At 40.1% G+C, this 12,091-nt stretch overlaps 2 protein-coding genes across 3 annotated transcripts in view; one reads left to right on the top strand and one right to left on the bottom strand.

Moving 5' to 3' along the window:
• The window catches only part of LOC107097419 (chromosome unknown open reading frame, human C10orf54), a 48,030-nt gene extending 42,527 nt beyond the window's left edge, over window positions 1–5,503 (top strand). For both annotated transcript variants that reach the window (XM_015394557.1, XM_015394558.1), the window contains one exon: window positions 3,351–5,503. In XM_015394557.1, coding sequence (XP_015250043.1) covers window positions 3,351–3,388 — 38 coding nt within the window. In that variant the 3' untranslated portion in view covers window positions 3,389–5,503. The remainder of the gene's footprint in view (window positions 1–3,350) is intronic.
• Window positions 1–12,091, bottom strand: part of LOC107097417 (cadherin-23-like) — a 131,667-nt gene that overhangs the window by 105,400 nt on the left and 14,176 nt on the right. The window contains exons 9-11 of the mRNA XM_015394556.1: window positions 10,888–11,016; window positions 10,527–10,655; window positions 10,202–10,429 (exon numbers count right to left, since the gene is read on the bottom strand). Of these exons, the coding sequence (XP_015250042.1) occupies window positions 10,202–10,429; window positions 10,527–10,655; window positions 10,888–11,016 (486 nt within the window). The remainder of the gene's footprint in view (window positions 1–10,201; window positions 10,430–10,526; window positions 10,656–10,887; window positions 11,017–12,091) is intronic.

Genomic DNA, 12,091 nt, shown 5'->3' with positions numbered 1-12,091 from the left:
AAAAAAAAATGGAAATAATAATATTTAGGTAATAAAAGGTGACCTGAATAATAATAATGTTTCCCATCTGTGGGGTCTTTAAATCATTCAGTTAGGCTGAGCTCAGTTTTCTTCAGAATCACAGATCAAATCAGCTGCTTCAGGCTTGTTGCCTGTTTCATAAAAGACTGGGAACTGAAATAAGAGTACAGCACCATTTCCAGCTAATCTTTTATAAACTTAATTTAAAGCTATGAGACGTTGGTAGAAAGTAAACTGAAAAGTATCAAAACGTTTTTACTAAGCCTGAGTCTAAGCTGAGAATTTTTTCCAAGTCAAACTATGAAGAAGGGTACGTGCAGCATCATGCAAGAGCCTTACACAATGCTGGGTTAAGAAAGTTCTACATTTCAAAATCTACGCTGTGACTGATGCAATCCAGTACAAGTATGCATCTCTGCTGAAATACTCTGTCATGCAAAAATGCATGTTTACTCTCTAAAACTGCTGCTGATAAGAGTGAATGGTTGGACCTCATCTAATGAGACTGTTTGTTCTCATTAGATGATGTTCTCTGTTCTCCAGACATCCTCTTCTTTTCCTTTTCTTGACTGAATCTAGACCGTCCCATTGTTCAGCTCCAGGGGATTTTTTGGGTCCATTAATATCATTGCAGACATTTCTGACGTGCTCAGTTGTACTACTGAACTTCCTAACAAAATTCTCAGATGATGAAAACACCCCAAAAACAGTCCTGTAACAGTTCTAGTAAACTTAATCAGGATGTTCCAGAGGTCTGTGGCCAACACTAATGCTTGCTGACTCACATAGGTTTTGCTGACAAGACAGTTTAGCAAATGATTGGCAATCCGAGTAGTTTGTGTATTAAAGGGGTGATAGAATGATTCTATAGGGTATCTGGTGCTGGGCGTTAAGGTCTCTGAATAGGGTGTGTAACATTGGTTGGGCTGTAAATGGGATATTTGCTGTTTTATGAGACCTAATTCAAGCCCGATTAAAAGCCCTAGAATTAAACAAGAGATTTTCTGTCTTTTTATGGTATGCTCATGAATATTTAGATGAGCTGTGCTCTGATTGGTTGGTTTACAAGCGAAGCTGCTGAGAAAAGAGGTATCATAGCAGCAAGCACTCACTCACTGCAACATCGAAATTGTTGAGATGTTAGGGTGACCAGATGTCCTCTTTTTCATGGACATGTCCTACTTTTCATACCTAAAAAAATGTCAGGGAGGAATTTCAAAATCGTCCGGGATTTTGGTCGACTACAGTGCAACGCGGAGTTGAAACACACCAGGTACTAAAACCGAGCCGTCAGCTCCCTGGCTGGTCCAGGATCCCCGGCGGACGAGGGCAGGGAGCCAGTGGGGGACAGAGAGACCAAACCCAACCCGGTGATGGTAGCCTGGACACCAGCAGCCCCGTGCTTCCCCCGGCCTGCATTACCGGCCCTCAGTCCGCCTCTTCCGGCTGAGGACAGACGGCTCATAGCTCTCTGCTGAGATCCGGTCCAGTCAGCGGCCCAGCAGTTGACGCTTTATTCGCCCCCCCTCCATTGAGCCAGTGAACCAGTGGGCTGGTCTGTATGTAAATTTCTGGGCGTGGCAAAAGTACAGGCCAGAACCAAATAAGGCAACATCCCCGAGTTTACGTCAACTTGGGGCTTTGTTTGGATTCGCCCGTTTTATCGTGGAAGTTTAGAATTGTTAGATTTGCAGCAAAAGAAGGTGTCGATGGGGTTTGAACTTTTCTGTACGTCCATTTCACCCACTGAGCTATCGTTATCCCTCTATGACAATGGAAACTTGGCTTTACATTCTATGATCCCTTTAATCTTACTGTGCACATCATTCTATAGAGACCCAACAAGGCTTGGACTCCACCAGAGCCCTGGAGGTGTCCTGCAGCATCTGCCACTAATATTTATCAGCAGATCTTAGAGGCCATAAAAGATTCATGGATTGAACCTGTTTGTTGATCATTCAGCAAGGAATGATCAGTGGATCATTAGCTATACCTAAAACGAAAATACGCTTATGGTGATTTAATGAATTTGGCGTTAATTTAGCAATCACAGAGTCTGGGAGCGGCCATTTTTGATAGTAACCCCTCCCTCCTGCCATCTTCCAGCAGTGACGTCACCGTGCGGTAAGCCTAGCGCCATTCTCCCCGCTTTACAAGCTAAATCAATGGGAACTACTAGACACATCTGCAATCAACAACAATTATTGAAGATTTCCAGAGGACTTCACCATTGAAATTCACCAGAGCTATAGTGAAACTGACAATGCCCACGTGCATGGCAGCTGGATGCTGGAATACATCGGGGAAAAGTGAAAAAAAACAAAGTTAGACTTTCTGGTTCATGATCCTCCATGCATGGGTTCATTGTTGGATCACCAACTTGAAGAGGGAGGATTTGCCATCAAACTTCTGGCAAGAGAAAAAACACGTAAAATGTAGCCAACATTTGGAAGAATGTTTTCAAGGTGACTTGGATAATAGCGCGTTGTGACAAACACCAGATACAGCACTGGGACTTGATCAACAGCCGATACCGCACCTAGACGTCACAAACCAGTAGGTGGCAGTAGTGTTCTTTGACAAACATGGATGCCTCCAGTAAAGCACATTCACATGGAAATTACTCTGAATTAAAAACACTGAACAGTATGTAATAATTTCATATTTAAAGTCCTTTTAGAAGTTTGAATTCTAAATATGACCGGACTTTTTAAACAGTTTGCTTAACGCTGGAGTTCATTTGTTTTGGTGAGAAAACGACCGGCTACTTTTTTCCCCTCACGAATCTTTGAAGACTTTGGAAACTTCTATCTTCAGCAGCTGTCATGGAGGATTTCCTCCATGACAGGTGCTGTTTATTTCCTCCAGATGTCCTGCAGAAATACACAGGCTGTCTGACGACACTTCTGTCACTTCTTTCTTCTTTTATAAGCTTTGGTCCTGCCTCTTTCTGCTTTGCAGATCTGAACCTGCAACACTTCCCTGTTTTCTGCATAGTGTTGAAACTCTGGTTTGGCCCTCTTTGTTCTGCTTTTATTTTATTTTTTACAGTTTCCAGCGAATACAACACATTCTGTGAATTTTATCCGTCTGGATCTGCCTCTGTTTGAGTTGATGCGGTTAAAAAAAAAGGACCCAAAATGCTGTCATTTGCCTCCTGCCATGTTTCTGTCATATTAGTGCAGGAAGTGCAGTGCTGAATGTGCAAACGCCTTCGTATGTCGTGTCGTATCTGTCAGCAAAAAAAAACAAAACCTTAAAGTGCTATTTTTTGTAGATGGTTTTCTATGTTCTCACTGATTCACACCATTTTTTATTCTTTTTTTCAGACATCATCCCAGAGTCTCCAGACTTGGTGCAGATTTAAAGCGGATTCTTCACCTAAACTGTTGTCCCAGAGAGAGAGAGAGACTCCTGCAGCTCTGTTCTTCATTTTAATACCAATGCTATCTCCACGAATCGTCTCATAGTTACTATACAAACACATATTCTTCCTGTCTGGATTTGCAACCTGTACATTGGTCTGGACCCCAGGAGGGAAGGAGGGCTGCGTGCCGTGTCCACCTGCAATAACAGCTGCAGGCCCAAACTGAACTTAAGTCGGCATGTTGCGTCTGATCTTCGGTTCGTCTTAGATTTTTATGTGTTTTTTTTTTTTTTGCTCTGTTGGTGCTTTTAATAAAATGTCGGGGTCATGTAGGAGATAAGTGACACAGTTTCTATGCTGATGCTGTTAATGGGGTTGAGACAAACATATTTTTATTGTGTGCATTCAGATCCCTACAGAATTTAATTTTCTTCCACCAGAATTTTTCATCTTAAATGCAGCAGTGATCTTTTGCCGGTCATTAGAGAATTTTCAGGTTCAGATAAACGGACTCTCAAGCCCGTAACAAAATTCTTCATGTCAGAACTTTGATGCTTTCTGGTTATTTCTGTCTTCTGAAAGGACTAAAGCGATTATTGAGTTAAAGCCACCGCTACGCTTCTGAGCTGCAGGATAGAAAATGAAAAGGGCTGGAACTGTGGACTTAGGTAAGGGGTTTCCTGGCATCGCTGGCGTTGGGTTCTTGATGATGAGGACTAAGAAAGAGCAGGACAAATGATCCAGCCGTTTTCTGCTTCTGAGCTACTAAACAGTGTAGCAACACCTCAACTTATAAAAAGTTTGGTGCTCAAGGGTGTAATGTAGCAATGGTCTATTTTGCAAAAAAAAGTGCTTTCTAGTGATGTTTGTGTTTCTAAAAGGACCACCAAGCGAGGTAATGACAGTGGTTGGTTTATAGAAAGATTTACTGGGTTTAAGAGTGTGAAGTAGCAGGGTAGGTATGTGATAGGAGAGCCGTGCACCTAGCTGGGCTCAGGATTTCAAATTAAACCACACAGAGATAAATCACAGTGAGAGAAGTTGAGTCATTGCTGGTCAGTGGCCTGATGTATATTGTGCAGGTTATTCAGGGCAGAACATGGTGGCTTTTCCCCTGATGTCAAATTCCCTTCGTTATAGAAAAGATATCTGCATAATTTCACACGCTGCAGATTTGTTTCTACCTTGGATCGGGAGATAGACGCCAATATGTCATAGGATAGAGTTCTACTGCACGCTGGTCAAAGCCGACGTCGGTGCAAGACTTGGGTTTAATTAAGAAAAGCTCTGGAGCAGTTTAAAAGGTGGCATGCTTTTGCTTTATGACTGAACTGTTCTGTGAAAGGAGCTTTAGATATTACAAGACCAAAACGTGGCATTACATTTCCTCTCTGTATGATATATGCATAAATATATATATATATATAAGATTGCTTCTCTTCTTTGTTCCTCTGTGCTACCTCAGACTTATGCCTCTTCTGTCTTTTCCATACGCTGCTTAAACTGCACCATAGCCTTAAACTGTTTATTGCTGTTTTAAAGTTTATTTGGGAAAGATTTCATTGTGGTCTCTGTGTTTAATAATGAAGAAAAAGAAAAGATTTTATGTTGAATGTAGCCTTGTGGATACCAGCAAACAGCAGCTGACCTCACTGCCATTAAGACCCTTCCTGTGTGTTTCACAATGTTTATGTTAATCAGGGTAAAGGTTCAGCCGGGCTTTTATTTGTGTGCAATTAGATCTGATAAGCCAAAATCTGTTAAACGGGTCTGAAATCCGAGCCGAAGACCAATTGTACCAACGTAGGGTCTTGGATGACTTCCCCAGCTGTTGGTTTTATTTTTAAACTGTAGAACGCATGCAGCTGGTGCTTAGCGGAAATCACCTGCAGAAGAAAGTGTTTAACAGGTTGGTAGGAGATCTGTTGAGATGTAAGCCTGCTGATTTGTGTGTTTCAGAGCTTTAAGAACTGATTTTCTAGTTTCCCTCATAAAAAAAAAAAAGATCACTTTGTATTATTGTGTTTTTATACTGTAAAAAGCTTGCGTGAGAGGAAGTTTCTTCCTTTTAAACTGTCCTCTCGGTAGCCTGTACAATAAAGGGAACTCTCGGAGCCTTATAAAATGCCTTCTGTGTCGTCTCTGAAATCATTGTTCCTCTCAGATGACAGATCCACAAAACCGTCGCCATACAAGGACATTTTACAGCTGCCGTCCAGGGAGTCATCCAGATAAAACAAGGCCGTTCCAACTGTGTGCCTCTGAGAGGCTGTGCAGCAAAAAAAGAGGATAGACGACTAAAACAAGGTTTTATATGAGAGCAGAAAGAGTTTCACTTTAACTGTGTTTGTACAGCGCATTAACAGGAGCGTTTCATCTCTGATTTTTGCCACCCACGACGTCCTGCAGAGCTGCGAATGGCTTCCATCTGAACAGACATCTAAACAGCTTTTTATAAGAGCAAAACCACTGCTTAACAATGTCTTTTAGGAAATGTGACTTGTGGCTTTCCTGTTGACAAAACAGCGTTTCCTGAGTTTGCAGCTAGTTTGCGCTGCCTTTAGTTTAGGTGATCTGTATCTGTTTTCATACCTGTATCATTGCTGGATCTAAAAAAAACTAAATAGAATAAGGACTGCTGAGTAGTTTTAGTAGCGACGCTGCGCTGGATAATTATATTTAAATGTTCTCAAACTTAATGAAATATTGGATGCAAATAGGGAAAAAAAACAAGAGAGAATGTGTTGGTTAGGCGCAGAAGGTAGTGATTTTAATCATAAAGAAATGTGAGATAATTACCAGACATAAGATATAAAACAAAATAACCCCAACTGGATCTGTAAGTAACCCATTTTTCTATTTAGTGGCTAAGAGAGATTATTGTGTGCAATTAGATCTGATAAAAAAACAAACAAAAAACTATAAATACATTTTTCATTAAAAAAATAGTTTTAAATTTCAACTCTTTTATCAGAATTGACATCATAAAGCATGTTTTTGGTGCAATTTGTTTAGAATTAGATTAGATTAAAAAAACTTCTGTTCTTTATTTTATGCCCAGGGATTAAAGAACATTTAAAAATCTAATTTGGTAGATCTCTATAGTTTTCACCTTTTTAATGTCTTTAATTTTAGTGGAATCTGGTATCTTTGTAAGTTTAGATATCGTAGAATAAAACACATGAAAAGTAACTTTAAGGACTGAAATGAATACCATACTTTTTTTATTTTCTTTAAGTAGAAAATCTTCCACCAAATAAAAAGGATGTTATTGCTGTGGTTTGTAATCTACAGCAATAAAGTAAACTACAGTAAACTTTCTTCCCCACATGTTTCCCTTTCATACCAATGTATTCAAACCGTTGTCTATCAGTCAGCTTTTGCTTAAAGTAAAATTAAAATATTGATATTTACTAAAACTCCCATATCTGGTCTAAATTAAACTAATTGTAAATTATTTTCAGAAATCTTAATCTTTTGCTGTATTTCTATTTATTGTTATCGTGAGCCTCATTTGGTCCAGAGGATTTACTTAATGAGAAAAAAAAATAGAACTGATAAACTAAAATAACTAATTGTGGTTATCTTTATTTATTTGAGTCAAACTGTTTCCTTACTTTAAACTGCGAGTGCAAAATATATCAGGAGGTAAAAAGATGTGGGAAACATGGGATGGCGGATGCAGCCTCAGGTTACGGGTTTCTTATTGAACTTTAGCATGTTAGCTGTTGGGGAGCTTGATGCCATAAAGTCGGCTGAAGAAAAATAAGCAAAGTCTTTAATTTGTCTCTAATGCAAACACTTCATCCTGTTATCAGGGAGCAAACATCATGGAGAAGCAGCAGGATGCCGAGGGTTTCCATGCATACTTTAAAACACTGCGTACTGCACTACAATCATTAAGAGGTGGATTTATTTCATCATCTCATCCACAGGTTGTTGGTGAGTAAACACAAGACCTCTGGTCTGAGAGAGAAAATAAAGAGCTTAAAGGAATAGTACACCCAAAACATGATTAGCCTTCATTTTCTACTCACCCCCATGCTGAACAACACTCTGGAGTACTTTTTTGATATCTCAAATGCATCTGGAGATCTGGGAGGCTTCTTGCTGTCTGCTGACATTCAAATAATGGAGGTCTATGGCGCCCGAGGCAGAAAGGTCCATAAAAGTCCACAAAAAACGTGTCAATATTCCTCCATACTGCTCGTCCAATGTATTCCAAGTGTCCTGAGTGGGTAGCGTCCATAATTTACTCGAAACGAAGTCATTTAGAATGTTTTTAGAGCATAAACAGTAGTGTATAGGATTTCCTAAAAGTGCGTTCACGGCGCTACGGAAACCGCGGCAGACCAAACCAGATGAAAGTGCGCATTCAGCTCGGCAAAGAACTCATGCTCTTCCTCAACACTGAAGTCCTCAGACATTTTTCTTTCGTTGTTTCTTTCTTTGCACAGGTAAACAGCACATTTCTTCTTCTACGCTTGCATTATCGGCAGAGCAGACGCTGAATGCGCACTTTCATCTGGTTTGGTCTGCCGCGGTTTCTGTAGACTCGTGAACGCACTTTTAGGAAATCCTATACACTACTGTTTATGCTCTAAAAACATTCTAAATGACTTTGTTTCGAGTAAATTCTGGATGCTACCCACTCAGGACACTTGGAATACATTGGACGAGCAGTATGGAGGAATATTGACACGTTTTTTGTGGACTTTTATGGACCTTTCTGCCTCGGGCGCCATAGACCTCCATTATTTGAATGTCAGCAGACAGCAAGAAGCCTCCCAGATCTCCAGATGCATTTGAGATATCAAAAAAGTACTCCAGAGTGTTGTTCAGCATGGGGGTGAGTAGAAAATGAAGGCTAATCATGTTTTGGGTGTACTATTCCTTTAAGATCTGCATTTTTTCCTCTAATTTTACACCAAATATCTCCTAAAGAAGATTATCAATGAAAAAGAAAGAAAAAAGACACATTTTTTAAGCAAAAATAATTATACATGATAAAAAAAATAAACAGCAGATGAACATATCAAGGGCGACAGTGGCGTTGGATGAAGGAGTTTGCCCTGAAATCGAAGGGTTGACGGTTCAAACCCCGCCTCCTGCTGTCAGTATTGTTGTGTCCTTGGGTGACACTTCACCTGATGGTGGTCAGAGGGCTCGGTGACACCAGGGTACGGCAACCTGGCTTCTGTTAGTGAGCCCCAGAGCAGGTGTGGCTGCAATGTAGCTTGCCACCATCAGCTTGTGGATGAATGACTGAATGAAGTGTAAAGTGCTTTGGTCAAAAGATTAAAACCGTTAAAATAATAATACAGCTATAATATCTATGTGCAATTCTTTATTTTGGGAAATGCATTGATATGCTAACTCAAAAAAAAAAAAAAAAAAAAAAATTTTCATAACATATAACTTGTCACTAGTGCATCCTAAAGACAAAACCTCCCAGACCAAATATGGAGTGGTGTCAGCGGTTCCATGCAGTGAGGAAAGTTCTGATCTTTATATTGGAGAAACCAAACAACCTCTCCACAGATACATTCTGTAGCCCACCACAGGAGATTGACCTCCTTGGGACAAGACTCTGCAGTACGTCTACACCTTATGGACAAAGGACATTCTTTTGAGGACCAGAATGTTCACATTTTGGACAAAGAAGACAGGTGGTTTGAGAGGGGCGTGAAGGAAGCCATCTATGTTGAAATAGAAAAACCAACCTTAAACAGAGGGAGGGGACTCAAAGCCATTCAAAAACCTACAATAAAGCAACTGAGTTGATTCCTTCCCGTTATCATCGCAACCCCCAACCCCTTACAGGGAACAGAAGACCTCGCCTGTTCAGCCAGGCCAACAATTCACTCTAATACCCCATCTTTCAGAGACAAAGACATGTATCGGGTATTGCAGGCTACCTAAGAACCCAAATGACCCTCATTCCTAAGGGGCCGACCTGTTTGTCCGGTTCAATTTGCAAGGTTTTTTTTTTGGTCCACTCCATAAAGCCTCAAACACAACACTATTTCTGACATTTTGAATTGAAAAAGCTTCCTGGATGGGAAGTGACACGTCTTCAAACTTGTTGTTTTAATTGTTTTTTACTTTTTTGGAAAAAATATATAACTTATTGCTCTTAATTATTATTTAATTATAATGTTTATTTATGTGCATCTTATACTATTTTTGTCTCTTTTATTTTTCATTTGTGGGTTTTTTTTACCCTATGTATTTCTTCAATGCTATCTCTGTATGCATTTCTGTCTCATTATGCAAATGAAGAGGGGCTGTGTCTTAGAGGGTCAACTTCTGCCCATTGGTTGGTTAGCATTTTATTGCAAAAATAAGTCATTAATAAATAAAGATGAAGATTATGACGGACAGTAAATAAATGAGGTAAAGGTGAATAAATAAAGAAGCTAATTCAAAGACAAATATACATTTATGTATTTCTACCTACATTTATTTATTTATTGTATTTTTTGGGGCAATTAATTGTATGCTTATTTATTTATTGAGCATTTATTTACTTCCGTATCGATTTTTAAATATGGTAGAGCTGGTCCTCCATAACACTGGACCATTGAAAAACACAGATTTGCCCACAAAGCCTGAGAAGAGCTAAGATTTATGTACAAAAAGTAAACCCGTACATGGAATTATGTTTTGTTTTCATAAATGTTTGTTGTTGTTGGTTTTTGGTATATGTCTATCTTGAATTTGTAGCCCCCCCCTGGAGAAAACTCCACCAGCCGCCACTGTCTTGTAGCGATTTCAAAGACGAAACATTGACTGTGTTAGTTTGGATCTTACCGACAGAGGGGGGGTGCCGTCATCCTCCACGGTGACGATGAGGTGGTATTCCTGCTGTCGCTCTCTGTCAGGAGGGGCTGGCCGGGTCACCATCTCTCCAGTCATGCGGTCCATGCGGAAAGTCAAGTCCTGGTTTCCAGCAGTGATGTAATAAAACAGCATGGCATTGGGACCAATGTCCCTATCGGTAGCAATGACCTTCAGGACTGAGGTACCTCCTCCAACGTTCTGCCAAAGATAAAACGATCGATCTTTACGACAAACCGACCTTAAGGTCTGCAGGTAGATCCCATATGAACGAAATAAAGCGCGAATGCATTCCCACCTCGTTGACGCTGACGTTGTAGCCTCTCTGACTCTCGATAATGGGTGGATTATCGTTGACATCCAGGATGTTGATGGTGAGAGAGTGGTCTGAATGTCTGGAAGGTGTGCCATTGTCAGTGGCACGGATCTGCACAAACACAAGTGAACAGAAATTAAGGAGGATGGGAACCTCTTCAGGAAAAAAATTGAAAATTTAGATTTGAGAATTATGTGTGGAAAATTAAAGAGTTATAAAGGTATATATATATATATATATATATATATATAGAGAGAGAGAGAGAGAGAGAGAGAGAGAGAGAGAGAGAGTATGTGGTGGTTGAAACCTGGTTGTCATAGCTACACAAGCACTGGTTTCTGACCTTCAATAAGTAGCGATCCACTGACTCCCTGTCCAGAGGAGCGTTTACGTAGACCTCTCCGTAGCTGTAGTTCACTGTTTTGATCATGAACACATCCTCCATGTTTCCGGCAACCAGGGTGAAATTGACCTGTTAGAACGTAATCAGTGACACAATCGAATCAGTGGAAAATTAAATAATCCTAATTTATCCAAAGGATCTCATCACAATACAGCCGAACTATGGGATTAAAGCTGGGTCGAATAAGCCGTTCCTATGTCATTGTTTTTATTCTGATCTTCTGGGATTCCAGACATCAGTTTTCCTCAGTTCCCTGAGGAGCCTCGTGAAAAGGTTTAATGGATTTAGTAGTTAAATGTGAGCCTTTTGGTTCATTTTTAAAAAATCTTTTAAATGGGTCATTTTACAGTAAATTTCTTCTGTGTGATAAAAAAAAAAGTTCCAAAGTTGAGAGGAACATGGCAACTAGCAGACTTTAGAGGGTAACCACAGCCCGTCTGCAGCAGCCCTCTCTCTGCATAATGGTGCATGAAGGACCGCTGGCTCTGATGGCGATTTTTTTTGTCTTATTTGGAACATTTTTTTTATTTGTGTTTATTATTACCCCACAAAATGAAAAAAGTAAGAATTTATTATTATCTAGCGACTATTATTAACAGGAGGTGAAATGCAGCTCCAGACGAGCTTTGATCCATATTTATGCTGCATGCTCCTGGTCTCCCGGAGTCCAGACTTCCCTGTGTTCTTCTCAAGAACGTACTTGGCGAGGACACGAGTCCGTGCCTGCGTTCTTGTGAATTGAGAAACGGCCTTAAGGATTGGTTCTGATCTCATCTTTCTCTGGAGGATAGTGTCTAAAGGGTTTTATATCAGGCCAGTTTAGTCAGGAGGCCCAGTGACACCATATCTTTATTATTGGTCGTGTTTTCCATGCAGGCAGGTGGAAAAAAATAAAATTAGCATCTCCTGTCAGCAGATGGAAGGGTGACTTTCTCTAAAACTACCTGGTAGACAGCTCCAATGAATCTGGCAGTGTTGGGCACATTACTTTGAAAAAGTAATTAGTTATAGTTACTGGTTACTTCTCCCAAAAAGTAACTGAGTTACTAACTGAGTTACTCCACAATAAAAGTAACTAGTTACTAGTAAAAGTAACTATTGCGTTACTTTTGAGTTTCTCGCCCCCGTAACCCTCACCACCCAG

Source organism: Cyprinodon variegatus, unplaced genomic scaffold, assembly GCF_000732505.1.
Source record: "Cyprinodon variegatus isolate N-32 unplaced genomic scaffold, C_variegatus-1.0 Scaffold694, whole genome shotgun sequence".
NCBI classification, from domain to species: Eukaryota; Metazoa; Chordata; class Actinopteri; order Cyprinodontiformes; family Cyprinodontidae; genus Cyprinodon; species Cyprinodon variegatus.
This window is presented reverse-complemented; position numbering and strand designations above follow the sequence as displayed.